Here is a 17,661-nt window from a genome sequence, read left to right as displayed (position 1 = left end):
TTACAGATTGCTAAAAGATCAGTGGTGTCCATGGACATCTATCTGGGTAGCAGAAATTGCTAATTGTGGAAGGAACCCCTAGCAACCTCTGGAGGAACCCTTGGGTTCCATGGACCTCTGGCGGAGAAACCCTGGTCCACAGGTATGGTAAATGCTAATTTACATTGGTCCAAGTTGGTTGCCTTAGTGCAGCCATTCTCAACCAGGGTTCCATGGAACCCTAGAGTCCCTTCAGAGATTACTAGGGGTTCATTGAGCACTGATCAGTTTTTGACTCTCACATAGTTAACCACCAACATCAGTGATCTTTTTAGCTATTTGTAAGGGGGGATTCTTTCCAGTGACCACAAATGTAGGGAGCGTTCTTCCCACTGACCATCACACTATTATACTGTGAGCTCCAGATATAGTAATTATTAGCTGGGGTTCCCTGAGACCGAAAAGTTATTTCAAGGTTTCCTTCATGTTAAAAAGTTTGAGAATGGCCACCTTAGTGTATTGAAGAGGATGGACACAAATTTATTCCAGGAATAAGCTTGTGACCTGCACACTATCTACTCTTCCATTGCAAGGAAAGCAGGTTATCATTAGTTGTGGTAGTAACTCCTAATTTTACCATACCCACCTTATTTCCAAAGCTGGAGTTTCTCCTTAATTGTATATATCTTTTAAGAAGGGCATTGTGTTTTGCTAGACTATGAGCACTAGGATAGCTAAGCCGAGGGTAGGCCAAGTGTGCCACCAGTTGAATACCACAGATCTAATGCCCGGCAAGAGTGTAATAAATGTCATTAAAGCTTACAACCTCTCTCGTATTTACCTACTTCTTGCTACTGAAGAATGATCAGAATGCGCTTCTCATTCCATAGTCCTCAGAATGATACGCCTCATTTCATAGCTTATGTGGAATATGAAATATTCTGCTCCTTGGTGGTTGTTTTCTGTACACAGTATTCTCAGCACATTTGGAGATGTTCACTATGTCTGTGCATTTTTATTTTAAAACAGATATCACACTGCATCCATCGGAGTCGCAGCTTCCCAGCAGAGATGGACTTCTCCTCAGTAACATGCTTGCAGCCTATTCTTACATCAGAGGTAGGAACCCTGTACGTACTGACATGCTGTGTGAATGGAAAGCCCAGTGAGCCTAAAATATGAGTTATGTATGTGTAAAGGAGCTCCTAAAGCCATTCATGAATAAATGTGTAAGACGTTCCCTTATTTCACTAGATACAGAGAACAATTTGGTCTGGAGGTCTTTGTCAGATCATATAAATGAAATATAGTCTTTACAGTGTGAAATAGAGTCACATGGAAGGGTTGAACTGGTGGAGTTGTCAATTTTGCTGTTTTTTAGCAACTGGTAGCTTGGGCATCCCCTAGCCAGTGGCCTGCACCTTTGTCAAGCCAACCAGATTAAACTACTGTAACCCACCACACACAGGCCAATTATCAGCAAAATATATCATTTTAGACCAAACTTGCTAGTGTATCACCTTTGATGTACTTCGACATTTATTGTCTGGTATTGATGCACATTACCACATGAGCAGATGAAAACCCATTTCAATAGTAACCTCATCTGACTATGTATGTAACTATTGCAATATTTGTTTGCTCCCCATTAGATCCGTGATTGCCAAATGACTGGGTTATACACGCGTTTTGCCAAAGCTGTTGCAGATAAGGCAGCCCCTACTCTAAGTCTAACTTGGGTCAGGTAGTTCAACTGCATGTGTTTGGCCATCTTAAAGCCTATCATACATAATAATATATGAGACCAACAATTGTGTAGTATGAGGACTAGAGTGCTGGATTTTTCTAAAGAGATTAAGACAGTCCCAATCACTTTAGTGAGTTTCACCTATCAAAAGTCTGCTGTTAATGCCCATGCAGCACAAGGCGATCACTTAGCTGCCCCTCCCCTGAGGTGCTTATATTTATATTCCCTTTGCTTCTTTAACACTCTGTTATTCCACAAGAACATCAACAAGATGTCCTTTGTAAGATCTAAATGTACATATTCGCCAGCACACCATAGATCTCCAAAATGGTCCCAAGAGGTTTTTATTGCCAAAAGATTACATCACAAGAGAAAAAGTGTAACATTTCGGAGCCGTGCAGGACTCCTTCATCAGGCATGTGAAACTTTGTAAGATCCAGGTTGCTCTGGTTAAAAGGACTCTCTCCATACCCCCTGTGACTGCATAGGTTGCCTGTGCAGCCAAGCACTTTCACATGGAAAGGAGGAGAGCACCAGGAGTACGGGCACTGGAGTCACTCTCAATGGCAAACCAGAGCGGGAGGGGAAAAAAAGACAACGTAGCAGCTAATGAACCTGTTGCTTTGCCCTGCTTAATCCAGGCATAGGATCACTTTATCCAACTGTGGACACTGGGCATACTAAAGTAACATTGTTACTTTTGTGTATTATATATAATTTATCTGCAGATCAAAGGGATGAGCTTTGAATTGAATATAATGTCAGTTAAGGCAACCTGACAATTAAAAAAAAAAAAAAATTTTTTTTCTAAAATTACCCTAATCGGGCCTAATTAACTCCCTGTTCTCCTTCTCGTCTTAACTATAATTTTTATGTTTTATTTTAATTTTTCTAAACATAAATATTTAAACTATTTTGGTTTTTATTTTGTGAAATTGAAATAAAAAGTTTTGTTCATTTGTAAATAAATCATTTTGCAATGCTTTGTACCACAAGCATAGTTTTAGTGATCTATTAAAGTGGATCTTCACTCTCTAAAGCAGTGGTTCTCAACCTTCCTAATGCCACGACCCTTTAATACAGTTCCTCATGTTGTGGTGACCCCCAACCATAAAATTATTTTCGTTGCTACTTCATAACTGTAATTTTGCTATTATTATGAATCGTAATGTAAATATTTGATATGCAGGATATATTTTTATTGTTATAAATTGAACATAATTAAAGCATAGTGATTAATCACAAAAACAATATGTAATTATATATTGTGAAATATTTTTATCACCCCCCTAAAAATACATCTGCCTCCAATAATGATGATTACCCCACTCCCCTCTATAATGATCTATCACCCCCATAAAAATACATCTGCCCCCAATAAGGATTACCCCCCCCAAATAATCTGCCCCTCATCCCTATAAAAATGCCCCCCCAAATGATAGTTTGTCTGCCCTTCTCCCCCTCTATAATAATGTATCACCCCCATAAATTATATATCTGGTTCCCATAATAATTTATCTGGGGCGGGGTACAATCAGAGCCCCCCCCCACTTGTACGATGGGGTAGGTACTAACCTGGATCTGCCCCCTGATCTTGTTAAGTGATCCGGGCATGACATCGGCCACGTTCAGGCAGTTCATGGGGTCGGCCGGTCGGGTAGTTCAGGGCGGGAAACTTCAGAATGATCGGAGCGGCGGGAGATCTCCGCACAAATCCTCCGCATCAAACAGCTGCGCACGTGCCGGCACAAAACCCAACCAATCAGGGACGGACCGGTCTACCAATCAGCGAAGGCAGAGGGAGTTAAATCCCCCTACCCGGAGAGAGGGGGGCGTGCCCAGGTGTGATTGACCCGTGTCTTGACAGCGGTGTCTCGGTTCCTAAGACCATCAGAAATATGTGTTTTCCGATGGTCTTAGGCGACCCCTGTGAAAGGGTCGTTTGACCCCCAAAGGGGTAGCGACCTACAGGTTGAGAACCGCTGCTCTAAAACAACCTCTCCTCCCATCCTGTGCATATATAGTGCTGGGTTTTTTTTTTGTTTTTTTTTACACAAAACTATCCAGTGCTTACATCTCCATGCACGTTATTTGCCTAGGCAAAAGATGTGCACTTTTCCTGCTGTACCTCCTGGAACATGCATGTCACATATGCCAGGAGACATAGCCTTTCATTCAGGAGAGGAGGAGAGGGCGAGCCTATCAGCACATCATCGGGGAGCCTGCCCGGCAAACCTAAAATAGCCGGTGGGCCTCTTGACAACATCAGAAAGAAAATGGTGGTGTAGGACAGAGTGGTGGCAGGGCATGAGAGAATCAGCGGGACAGCACTGGATCCGCTGGATGGGTAAGTATCTTAGGCGGTAGGCGGGGATAAAATTTTAAAAACGGAGTGGGAGTTGGGTTGAGATCTGCTTTAAATAAGACAAGAATCGTAGTTTTAGTAACATTTTAAATAGAGCAAATGATAAAACAAAATTGTTTATCCTTTATCCATAGTAACACTATTTTTTTTAACTAACAGCAATCAAAGTTGACAAAAAGTTAATTTAGTTTTATTTTATTTAGTTTTATTAAATTAGTTTAATAAATTACTAATAAAATATAAAATTAGTGTAATAAGTTAGTTTAGTTTTATTAAATGTTTTTGTCTATGGATTTTATACAAAATAAAAAATTTTTGCAAGACTATATCACAGAATAAAGCCTGTTGTGATGATATAATGATATATGCATTATTTTGTTAATCTAAAGATGAATTCCAGGTATGGATATTTTTACAAAGTTCAATTGGTCCAACTGCGCAGCTGCTCGACACGGGACTCGGGAGCTAATGGAGATCACTGTAATAGCATATACTGGTACGGTCTATTCATAGTTACACTGGTCCAAGCTGGACCAATGGAACTATGGAAAACTATCTGTACCTGAAATATATCTTAACCACTTGCCGTCCGCCTGCTGTTTATAAACGGCAGGACGGTGGCACTCCAGGGGCGGGTTGCCGTTCATAAACAGCACCCACCATTTCTAGCTGCCTGAACGTGGCCGACTTTAAAGGCAAGATGCAAATGCGAATCCCATCATGGAGGAAGCCACTCAGTACAGCTGACGCGTTTCGAAGGACAAGCCTTCTGCTGAGCTCTGAGGAAGAAGGCTTGTCCTTCGAAACGCGTCAGCTGTACTGAGTGGCTTCCTCCATGATGGAATTCGCATTTGCATCTTGCCTTTAAAGTCATTTTGAGGACTTACATGCCTGTTTTTATTCGCTGTTTGTGAGTACTATTCTTTTATTTAATAAATTTTGGTTACTGAGGTAATGCGCAAGGTTGGTGCGCTTCTTTTTGTTGTTCTTCCTATTCACAACAGCCTTGTACCATGTGACAAGCTGTGACCAATCACAGCTCACTCAGTAGTTCTCAATGGCTGCAAGAATGCAGACAGAGAGAAAGAGAAATGATTACTTTTGCATCCTATATGGGTGTAAAAGCAATCACTATAAAAAAAAAAAAATAAATCTGCATCACCCCACACAAGTAGTACAGTGTCACCATGGTGACACTGTACTGCTAGGGTGACAGTATGTAAAAAAAAAAAAACATAAATAATATAAAAAAATAAAATAAAAATGTAAAAAAATGTTTAAAAATGATAATTTTTGATTATAAACTAATTTGGCTTATTTTTTTTTTTACTAAAAAGATAATGGAATACATTTTTGCCAAGATTTATGATGAAAGATTATTTGCAAAATTTTATAAGAATAACACTTTTTTCAAAATTTTTGGACATTTTCATTTACATAGCAAAAAAAATAAAAATCCCAGCGGTGAATAAATACCACTAAAATAAAGCTTTATCTGTCTCAAAAAAATGGTAAAAAATTCATATGGGTACAGTGTTGCATGACTGCGCAATTGTCATTCAAAGTGTGATAGCGTTGAAAGCTGAAAATTGCCCTGGACAGGAAGGGGGTAAAAGTGTCCGGACAGGAAGTGGTTAAGTAATGATTTATTAAGTTATTGCTGAATCAGTAGACCCATAGCAGAAATGTAAACATTTCTCTGGTCTAAAGTGTGTACAGGTATGAGATTTGGAGTGCTTATTATTGCTGTAAAAGTTCCTGTATTGGTACAGCATACAATATATTTGGCATTGTATACAGATTTCATATATTGCTAAGGTCACAATAACACTGTACAACCTAATACTGATATGCCTTCCTCTAAATTTAGATCATCCAGAAACAGCGGCTTTGTTCTTTGTATCCAGTGTTTGTATTGGACTGATCATCACTCTATTTGCTCTGGTGATCCATATATCATGGAGACGGGACTGGCGCTCTCCTCAGAAGATGAACGGACAGGTAGTGCAGGACCGGGACTCTGAAGAGTCAGAGGAGTGCAGCAGCGAAGAGCAAGAAGAGGACGAGTCCTCCAACAAGTCTCACTTTTCTGAGGAATTCCGCGAGCTGTGCAAAGTGCCACGTCCACTCTACAGCAGCTCAGACGCAGCAGATCTTGCCGAAAGGATTGAACGAAGAGAACAAATTATCCAAGAGATCTGGTTGAACAGCGGCCTGGATCTCCCACCTAACAGACTCACAATTCCATTCCTTTAACTAGAATGTGTCCTTCAGTACCTTTTGACTGAAAACATTTAAAGAAAAAATCTTCTTACATCCAGTATTTACCAGTTAGATTTTCCCTTTCATTTTCCAGTCCTACACTAGAATCATGAAATGGACAATCTGATTGGTTGCTGAGTTCAGTCCTGAGGCCCATAAAGACTCAGTTCTGATAAAGTACAGCGGCCTTGGCCAAGGAGCTTTAGAAAGGTCTGCCCCATCATATTTGCAGTATTGTGTTTTCAGTCCTTACGTTTGGGAGCAGTAAAAGAATGTGTTTTACATAACAACCAATCAGATGCTGGCTTTCATAGTCTTAGTAAAAAATATGAAAGCTCAAATCTGATTGGCAGCTATAAGCTAAAAACATTTTAGTTTGAGGCCTGTACTTTTTCCATAGCTGGTGAGCTGACGGTTGACCACTTCTGCCTTATATCCTTCTGTGAAGGAAATTTTAATGTTTTGTTTTACTAAGAAAAAAAAGCTGAATTTGTAAAAATGACTGCAAATAACATAATTTCAAGAGCCTTTTATATTTTTGTACGGAAGTATATTTATCTATGTAAAGTTATTCAGAGACATTTTTCACAATGTGTTACCTGTAGGATATTACTGGGCCGTAGAGCATCATTTACTAACACCACGTTTTGGGGAAATTTGAACTAAACCATATCAACCAATAAGATGTTTGTTTCCTTTCTAAAACATTTTCCCCATTGGTTGACTTGGTATAATGCAAATACAAATGTGAATGCAATGCTGATTGAATAAAACCTTGAGAGAGATAGGGAGGCTGCCAATGATGTCCTCCATCGAAAAATGTTGGTTGCCTTTTTGTTTTTAAGTTCTGAATGCTGTCTGGATCATTTGCTTGGAACACCCATGCAGCTTGTAAAGTCAGGATTCCAATTTAGTTGGCATAGCAGAAAGGCAATTCACATTTTAAATAGAGATCAGCAATGGCAGCCAACATATTGCTCTCAGTACAGGTTTTCTTTGAAGGGTCTATCATTCCAATTATAATATTCTAGTTATGAATGGATGCTTTGCAGTTTTCATGTGCAGAATTTGCCACTGGCTCCTAATAACTGTAATGCATATACGTTGGTCCAGCTTGGACCAATGTAAGTATGCATATTTCATACCCGAGGGACCGCTTGGGGAGGTGACAATCACTGTAGTAGTCTGCACTTCCACAGTGATAGACCCAATGTTCTGCATACTGACCACAGGGCTGAATGGAAGAGCGGACAAGCACTCCTGGCATTTGCGAATTGTGAGATCAGGATGTCTTAAGCATTAGAAGAGAGTCTCTGTGGCAGGATAAAACTGAACTCCAGGTATGATCTGTATTGCATATCTACCTTGGACCAATGTAAGTGTGCATATTTCATACCTGAGGGACCACTGGGGAAGCCTGCAGTCACCATAGCAGTAGATGCTACTTCACCAGCGGTCCCTCAGGTGTGAAATAATGCATGCTTACATTGGTCCAAGGTAGACCAATGTATATACAATAAAGATCATATCTGGAGTTCAGTTTTATCCTGGGACAGAGACTCCCTTCTAATGCTCAAGATGTCCTGGCCTCACATTTCCCAGGGGCCAGGAAGCGCTGGCCCGCTCTTCCATTCAGCATTCAGGCATTAAGAACCTTGACATTTTCCTTGTGTAAAGGGGATTTGGTGTCTAAAATGTGATTGAATAGACCCCGCCTCTGTTGTATTTTGACTTTGCAGATATTCCTTACAAAATGGTAACTAATATCTGTGCTAAATGTCCAGTTGAAAGAATTTCGAATGTGTAATACCCGTACAGTTCTTGCAAGCCACCCCTCTGTACCTTACTGATGCCAGTTTGTCTTGATAAGGCACAGCGATTTGTCAATAACCTGAACACACCTAAACCTTTCCGTCCAGATTTAAAGCTAATAGAGCCACTGGTGGACTTTTAATTTCAAAATATGTGTACTACTGAGGAAAATAATATATTGGAAATAAATGCAATATTTATATATATATTATATAAAAGTCTATTCTGTGTATTCTGTCTGACTTTTCACTAGATAACAAGTTATGCTGTCAGAAGTCACATAACATATATATATCTAGCTCATAAACTATATGGTTAAAGGTTTGTGGACACCTGACTATAATACCTAGATGAGCTTTTCGCACATCTCATTCCAAATCCATAGGCCTGTTTCCACTAAGACCGCCCCCCCCATCCTTTGTGTCTATAACAGCCTCCATTCTTATGGGAAGGTTTTTTTCCACGAGATTTTAGAGTGTTTCTGATATTGTATGACAACAGCTGCCTCTCAATATGTGTGATGGACCGCCTGTCACCCCAATTGGATGATTTTGTCAAAGAACTGCTTCCTCACCACTGGGACACAGGAACAAGGTATTATAGCTGGGCATCCCACCCAAGACTAGGCGACACTAGCTTAGGTGCAACTGGAACTACTTTATTAAACAGAAATACAGGTTTTTATACACTACAGAAATAGGGGCAGTCCCCACATGAACAATAAAAACATATTACATGGAGGGATAAACAACCTACACTGATTAGGTAAGAGCTTGATCACATTATCCTAAACAGTGCAAACGGTAAACTGTGCAGCTAGCAGTGATCTAATTAACAGTAAGCTAATCAACAGCCAAGCACCCAGACAAGCCACAGAGCCCACCCCAAACAGCCCCACACCTCCAACCCTGAATAAGCACAGTATATTCTGTCCATCAAAAGACAAAACTCATACAATATTCTAAAGTCTGAAAAAGTGGAATTCATCTATCTTTATAGATTTCTTGAGGGAGATTGTTGATAAATATTTCTGTCGCAAGTGGAGGAGGTTCTCTAGCCCAGTCTGCAGGAGGGCCCCATATTTCCTCTGACCATTAACAAGTATCAGATTAATATTACACCTTTCCATCCACTCCAGAAGAGAAGCTGTATTGTGTTTAATGATGGAGAACAACGTGATGAACACTGAGAGCGAGGCTTGTATTAATTAGAGAATGATATGGTCTCTCCATGGGCCTTAATAAGTGGGTGAAAGGCTAACCCTAGTCCCCTCCACAAGCCTCTGTCCTGGTTGGGACAGTCACAATCTGCATTTGTTCCAAAGCTTATTGAGATCAGGGCCTGATGAAGGCCACTTGAGTTTGCCTGCGCCAAATGCCTCAAACCTTGTCTTCATGGAGCTTGCACTGTGCATATAGCCACAGTGATGCTGGAATTAAAAAGGACCTGCTCCAAAATTGAGTTTAGGTTAGAAGCACACAATCTGTAAAATGTCTTTGTATTAACAGTACCTTCTCTGGAAACTCCTAAACTCAGTAATTTGGAGGTTGTCCATATACTTTTAGACCAGGGATGTCCAAACTATGGCGCTCCAGTTGTTGAAGTACTACAAGTCCCATCATGCCTCTGCGTCTGGGTGTCTTGCCTGTGGATGTCAGAGTCTTGCAAGGCCTCATGGGACTTGCAGTTCCTCAACACCTGAAGGGCCATAGTTTGGGCACCCCTGCTTTAGACCATTTAGTGTAGGTGTGATGGTTAGGTGTCCTCAAAACCAAAAATAAGGAAACACATATGAATGTGATTATGGCTGCTGCAGTTTTCAAAATGTGTCTGACTTACACATTAATGAACTGTGGACCTTCTATTACTAGATAGGTCTCACTGCGCTTTTTTGGTTGGGTTTTGGTTGAGACCTATCTAGTAATTGAAGGTCCATCTATTATGGTGAGGGCAAACTCATGTGGGGTCACCTGGAGCACCTGGAAGTGGTCACCTGTTTATCTGTTACTAATGGCACCAGCACTAGTTCACATATTTTTTGGTTTTTAAGCAACTATTATTTGAATGGGACTTACTGATAACAGCACATTAGTTGTATTTTCTGGTGTTGTTTCCTTATTTATTGCACTCTTACTTATGGCAAACTGTTTAGTAACCTTGATCTACATTTTTGGCAGCTCTGTCTATATACACATTTATAGGAAATTAAACAGACAAGTTAAAAAATTGTTTGGGTTTGGTATAGGAAATGATGGGGGGGAGGGGAATGGGTGCTGGGCACGATGCTTCTAGAGTACATTGTTAACGAACAGTAAGATGTTCAATGGAAGAAGACAAAACTGGACTTCTTGGTAAAACATACAATAGCAGCTTTGTGGGCCTGGACTTTGGCCAGGTGGTCCTATAGCAAGAGGGCATGCATTACCATGGGGCAACAGTGATGAGCATTAAAGTAGGGCTTACAGTATTGGTGTCTGGGATCTCTGCAATCTGTCTGTCGCTGTTGCTGTACTTATGGTTAACTCTTCTGGAGATCTGCCAGCTTTCTTTCTTTTGGGGACTGGGGCTGAAATTGTAGCTGTTGTGCCACTTTCCCTTGGACAATTGGTACTGGCAGAGTACTTTGCAGTAGGTCATCAGCTGGCATCAGATCTATCTCGGCATCTAATCCTCAGTTACATCCAGGGTTCAAGACAGTATTTTTAAAACAATTTGGATTCCTTTAGCTGGATCCAGACTATAAGATGGCACAGTTTATAGAAACAGAATGTGTAATGCATTTTAACATTGCCTGGGGACTTTTAAGGGTACATGTAATACTAATATAAGACTTGCATTATATACAGAATACGTTGTTCTTGATTATTGTTATTGATTATATCTTTACAATCCACCCTCCTCTCCATTTAAATCCAAACTCTTCCCCCATACACACTGCCCTATGTCATACCCTCTACTCTCTTTTTTCTGCAAATATTGCCTGATGTCAGATCCTCAGTTCTCTTTCAACTCTAAAACAGTTCTTCAATATTGTTTTTAGCATCCCCAATCTTGGCATTCTGGAATGGGCACACTTTGACTAGTAGTGCGACGTATAAAATAAATACATTTTTATGGCCCCTCCCATGCTTTTTGCGTGTAATTATAGCCAAAGGTTATTTTCTTCCATCTGCATTCCACATTTATCACTTCTATGATACCAAATGCAGCTTGGTGCAATAGTATTTTTTTTTAAGTAGTTCTAAAGGCTAACGGTTTTTTACCTTCATGCATTCTTTGCATGAAGGTAAAAAACCTCTGTGCAGCAGCCCCTCTAGCACTCACATAAGCCCCCTCTCAATCCAGCCATGTGCACTGGAGTCTTGGCTATCCCGGGACTCCCTCTTCTCATTGGCTGAGACAGAAGCTGGAGCCATTGGCATCCACTGTTGTCAATTACAGCCAGTGAGCCAATGTGAAGAGAGAGGGGGCGGGGCTGAGCTGTGGCTCCGTGTGTGAATGAAGACATGGAGCAGCGGGTGCCCCCATAGCAAGCTGCTTGTTGTGGTGGCACCTGACAGGAGGGAGGAGCCAGGCGCACTGGCAGGAGACTCGAGAAGAGGAGGATGCGGCCTGCTCTGTGCAAAACCCCTGCACACAGTAGGTAAGTATAGACATGTTTGTTTTTTTTCTTTTAAAAAAATTTAAAAAATAAGCCTTTAGGGCTTGTTTACACTTGGCTAAATTTCTAACTCTTCAAAAATGCCCCTATAGCGTTAGTATGGGCGTTAGACAGGCGTTAATGAGCTTTAGTATCGTCGTTTTACAAGCATTAAAAACGCTCACCAAATGCCCTATGCGCGGTTTTGAGGCGCTTTATAAGCGTTTTACAAGCATTAAAACTGCACCACAAACACCTATAAAAAACTCTAATGATAGTAACGCTTCGCAACCGCACTGCAAACAGCTGGCAGGTCATTTGAGGAGCGTCACTATAGACTTGAATTGGAAGCGTTGAAAGGCTTCAGCTCCTCCTGACTCGACATGAGGCTTCAATTTTAACATGTTGCTAATGCTTCATGTTTTGATAATGTGAACAGCACTATGTACTGCCCATAGTATCATTTCCATAGGCGTTTGAGGAGCATTAAAAATGACCATCAAACGCCTGCTTTCAAAGCCAGTGCAAACTAAGTCTTACAATCACTTTAATTCTTTATTTAAGGCAGAACTGCAGGGAACATTTTTTGTCCCATGCAGTGGGGCTGAGCCTGCACTTCATGGGTTAACTGGTCATTTTGTCTAGGAGTGAACACAGAGCTTATAGTCACCTGATCCTTCAATCCTCTGGAAAACGACGCTCCCCCACGTCCAGTGGTGGACTATTCCTGACGTCTTCATGCCCAGAGCTGGTCTATGGGTTTGGAAACGTCATGAACAGTCCATTGTACAAGACCGCTAGACCGTAGAGGGGGGCAGGAGTGGTAGGGACAAGTCTTGCGCTGGGAGGATCAGTGGAATAGGTGAGTATGTCTCCACTCTCCTCACCCGTGGACAAAAATGATTAGTTAACCTATGCAGGAAAAATTCCCCCAGTTCTGCTTTAAATCAGACAGGCCATATCCATACATAATAAGGATTACAGTTGTAAAAAATTCAGCAGGTGATATTTATTTATTTCAGGTATAGAGCCATCAATTTATGCAGCGCTTTACAAATATTTGTACATTCACATCAGTCCCTGCCCTGAAGGAGCTTACAATCTACGGTCCCTAATTCACATTCATACATACTAGGGTCAATTTATCTACCAGCATATCTTTGGAGTGTGGGAGGAAACCAGAGTACCTGGAGGAAATGTGGGCATAGGGAGAACATGCAAAATCCAGGCAGACAGTGTCTTGGTTGGGATTTGAACCAACAACCCTAGTGCTGCTAGGTGGAAGTGTTAGCCACTTAGCTGCCCTCATAGTAAAGACGTTAGCATAAACATAGTTGCATATACAAAGAAAATGAGAAGGTAGGGTTAGTGCACTTGGGACAATGACCCACATCTGGGCCCAAGGATGTGGCCCAGGGTTCAATTTATTAACTGATCATGGATTCAAGAGTCCAAACTGTCATTCTGTTTACACTCTAGCAATCGTCCATTATCTCCTACCATGGCCTTGGTCATCTAATCCGTAAGTACACCAGTGTGCATTGTGCCTGGTCCTAAGAGCAAAGTGTTCTGCACGGAAGGTTCTCTTATAGTAAACAGGCTAAGTAAACACTGAACAAAGGCTTATAATTGGTCTGTGGGTCTGTGAAAGCTGTTGCAGAAATTCCACACTCATGAAATAGAATCACTCATCCCAGCAATGTACCCCTTGCTGAGATCTCATTACCAGCAACAGGACATGTCAAAATATGACATACTCAACTCCTACTTAAAGGTAGAAGAGGTTCTTTTAAACAAATATACAGTGCAGTACTAGCTTGTTCTACATTGCTTTGTGTCAGCGGTAACACGGATGGGAAATTCCCCAGTAGGTCTGCTTTTACAGCTCTGTCATCTGATATAATAGCTGAAAGCAGCCCCTATCTGTGCCCTAACTTCCAAAGGGATCGGTCAGGTATGGCACCTTCATAGCCACGTAGGTCCAAGCTCCATAAGACAATGCTGTGTCCGAAAAGCACAAGGTTAAGCAAAGCAGGTCAAACAAAGTCTTGGAACCATGATTTATACCAACCTTTCTCAATCAGGGTGCCCAGGCACCCTGGGGTGCCTTTAGGTCTCTTCAGGGTGTCTTGGCAAAAAGTCTACAAATTGCCCAAAACTTGTACAGTTGCAAGAAAAAGTATGTGAACCCCTTGGGAGTTTTGCATGAATTGGGCATAAAATGTGCTCTGAACGTCATCTAAGTCACAACAATAGAAGAACACAGTCTGCTGAACATAATACTACACAAACATTAGATGTTGCCATGGTTTAATTGCACATAACGTAAACATTCACAGTGCCGGGAGGAAAAAGTATGTGAACCTTTGGACTTAATAACTGGTTGACTCTCCTTTGGCAGCAATAACCTCAACCAAACGTTTCCTGTAGTTGCAGATCAGACCTGCACAACGATCTGGAGTCATTTTGGACCACTCCTCTTCACAAAACTGTTTCAGTGTAGCAATATTCTTGGGATGTCTGGTGTGAATCACTCTCTTAAGGTCATGCCACAGCATTTCAATCGGGTTGAGATCAGGACTCTGACTGGGCCACTCCAGAAGGCGTATTCTGTGCTGCTGCAGCCATTGTTTTGTTGAATTACTTGTATGCTTTGGGTCATTGTCCTGTTGCATCACCCATCCTCTGCGGAGCTTCAGTTGGCAGACAGATGGTCATACCTTTTCCTGCAAAATGTCTTGATAAAGTCTGGAATTCATTTTCTCATCAATGACAACAATCCGTCCAGGCCTTGAGGCAGCAAAGCAGCCCCAAACCATGATGCTCCCTCCACCATGTTTTACAGTGGGGATGAGGTTTTGATGTTGGTGTGCTGTGCCTTTTTTTCTCCACACATAGTGTTGTGTGTTCTTCCCAAACAACTCAATCTTGGTTTCATCTGTCCACAGTATATTTTGACAGTAGTGCTGTGGAACATCCAGGTGCTCTTTTGCAAACTTCAAACGTGCTGCAATATTCTTTTTGGACAGCAATGGCTTCCTCCGTGGTGTCCTCCCATGTACCCCATTCTTGTTTAATGTTTTCCTTATTGTAGATGTGTCAACAAAAATGTTAGCATGTGCCAGAGATTTCTGTAGGTCTTTAGCTAACACTCTGGGATTCTTCTTTACCTCATGCAGCATTCTGCACTGTGCTCTTGCAGTCATTTTTACAGGACGACCGCGCCTAGGGAGAGTAGCAACAGTGCTAAACTTTCTCCATTTGTAGACAGTCTGTCTTACCATTGACACATGAACATCAAGGCTTTTGGAGATACTTTTGTAACCCTTTACAGCTTCATGCAAGTCAACAATTCTTGATCGTAGGTCTTCTGAGAGCGCTTTTCTGCGAGGCATGGTTCACATCACACAGTGCTTCTTGAAACCAATAAACCCAAAACAGGTGTGTGTTTTTTAAGGGCAGGACAGCTGTCAGCAACACATCCAATATCATCACACTGATTGGAGTCAAGGTTGGCTCACTCCTGGCTCCAATTAGCTCTGGGAGAAGTCATTAAGCTAGGCCCTCACATACTTTTTCCTCCCTGCACTGTGAATGTTTACATGTTATGTGCAATTAAACCATGGCAACATCTAATGTTTGTGTAGTATTATGTTCAGCAGACTGTTTTCTTCTATTGTTGTGACTTAGATGACGTTCAGAGCACATTTTATGCCCAATTCATGCAAAACTCCATGTAATCCCAAGGGCTTCACATACTTTTTCTTGCAACTGTATACAAGGCAGCGGGTGGAACAAGCCTGCCTTTTAGTTACACAAAGCCACAGGTTTTCATTCTGCACCATTAAGACCTTCTAGCCGCTTGCGTCCTGACAACCAATGACATCATCAACTGATAAGGAGGTTGTCAGCTGCCTGCACAGCATCCTAGATTGACCCTCTCCTGCCCCTCTCCGTCAGTGCTGGGGTCACATTATCTCAGTGATGGATAAAAACTGAGGGAGAAGAGAAACATTGGACTAGTAGTCAGTACCAGTGTGCTTTGGAAAAATTCACCTCTAATGTTGGATGACCTACATGTGTGGATCAATCAGCCATAACATTCCCCCTTTTGCTGCCATTGAGGCCTGGACACCACTAGACAGAGCACCACACTGCCACCGCCAGCTTGACTTCTTCCCATAGTGTGTCCTGGTGCCACCTCTTCCCCAGGTATTAGTGGTGCACCAAAATGAAAATTCTGGTGCCGAAACCGAAAATTCAGGATGCACTTGGCTGAAAACAGAAACCGAAATGGACAGTTTTTAAAAATCAATATATTTTTCAAATGCAATTGTTTTGGAAAAAAATACACTTTAATGATTACAAAAAATATATACAGTGAGGAACAGAAGTATTTGAACACCCTGCGATTTTGCAAGTTCTCCCACTTAGAAATCATGGAGGGGTCTGAAATTCACAATGTAGGTGCATTCCCACTCTGAGAGACAGAATTTAAAAAAAAAATTCAGGAAATCACATTGTATGATTTTTAAAGAATTTATTTGTCTTGCACTGCTGAACATAAGTATTTGAACACCTAAGAAACAGCAAGAATTCTGGCTCTCAAAGACCTGTTACTGTGCCTTTAAAAAGTCCACCTCTACTCCACTCATTAATCTAACTTAGTAGCACCTGTCTGAGCTCTTTAAAGACACCTGTCCACCCCACAATCAGTCAGACGCCAACTACTACCATGGGCAAGACCAAAGAGCTGTCAAAAGACACCAGAGACACAATTGTGGACCTCCACAGGGCTGGAAAGGGCTACGGGGCAATTTCCAAGAAGCTTGGTGAAAATAGATCAACTGTTGGAGCAATTGTTAGAAAATGGAAGAGGCTAAAGATGACTGTCAGTCTCCCTCGGACTGGGGCTCCATGCAAGATCTCACCTCGTGGGGTATCACTGATGATAAGAAAGGTGAAGAATCAGCCCAGAACTACAAGGGAGGAGCTGGTCAATGACATGAAGAGAGCTGAGACCACAGTTTCAAAGATCACTGTCAGTAGAACACTACGCCGTCATGGTTTCAAATCATGCATTGCACGGAAGGTTCCCCTGCTCAAGTCATCACATGTCCAGGCCCGTCTGAAGTTTGCCAATGACCATCTGGATGATTCAGAGGAGGCATGGGAGAAAGTCATGTGGTTAGATGAGACCAAAGTAGAACTTTTTGGTCTAAACTTCACTCGTCCTGTTTGGAGGAAAAAGAAGGATGAGTTGCATCCCAAGAACACCTTCCCTACTGTGAAGCATGGGGGTGGTAACATCATGCTTTGGGGGTGCTTTTCTGAGAAGGGGACAGGACGACTGCACTGTATTAAGGAGAGGATGAATGGGGCCATTTATTGTGAGATTTTGAGCAACAACCTCCTTCCCTCAGTCAGAGCATTGAAGATGGGTCGTGGCTGGGTCTACCAACATGACAACGACCCGAAGCACACAGCCAGGATAACCAAGGAGTGGCTCCGTAAGAAGCACATCAAGGTTCTGGAGTGGCCAAGCCAGTCTCCAGACCTAAATCCAATAGAATATGTTTGGAGGGAGCTGAAACTCCGTGTTGCTCAGTGACAGCCCCGAAACCTGACAGATCTAGAGGAGATCTGTGTGGAGGAGTGGGCCAAAATCGCTGTTGCAGTGTGTGCAAACCTGGTTAAGAACTACAGGAAACGTTTGACCTCTGTAATTGCAAACTAAGGCTTCTGTACCAAATATTAACACTGATTTTCTCAGGTGTTCAAATACTTAAATACTTTAAATTCTGTCTCTCAGAGTGGGAATGCACCTACATTGTGAATTTCAGACCCCTCCATGAT

General features: G+C 41.7%; 1 protein-coding gene across 3 annotated transcripts in view; it reads left to right on the top strand.

Annotated features, from left to right (window-relative positions):
* The window catches only part of EVA1C (eva-1 homolog C), a 110,202-nt gene extending 101,816 nt beyond the window's left edge, over window positions 1–8,386 (top strand). For all 3 annotated transcript variants that reach the window (XM_089688934.1, XM_089688933.1, XM_089688932.1), the window contains 2 exons: window positions 1,009–1,098; window positions 5,962–8,386. In XM_089688934.1, coding sequence (XP_089545060.1) covers window positions 1,009–1,098; window positions 5,962–6,347 — 476 coding nt within the window. In that variant the 3' untranslated portion in view covers window positions 6,348–8,386. The remainder of the gene's footprint in view (window positions 1–1,008; window positions 1,099–5,961) is intronic.
* The last annotated feature ends 9,275 nt before the right edge of the window (window positions 8,387–17,661 follow it).

The sequence above is a fragment of the Staurois parvus genome, unplaced genomic scaffold (genome assembly GCF_062004578.1).
Source record: "Staurois parvus isolate SC_StPar_1 unplaced genomic scaffold, SC_StPar_1.0 ptg000461l, whole genome shotgun sequence".
NCBI lineage: Eukaryota > Metazoa > Chordata > Amphibia > Anura > Ranidae > Staurois > Staurois parvus.
The sequence above is the reverse complement of the archived record's forward strand: the minus strand, read 5'-3'. Positions and strand labels throughout refer to the sequence as shown.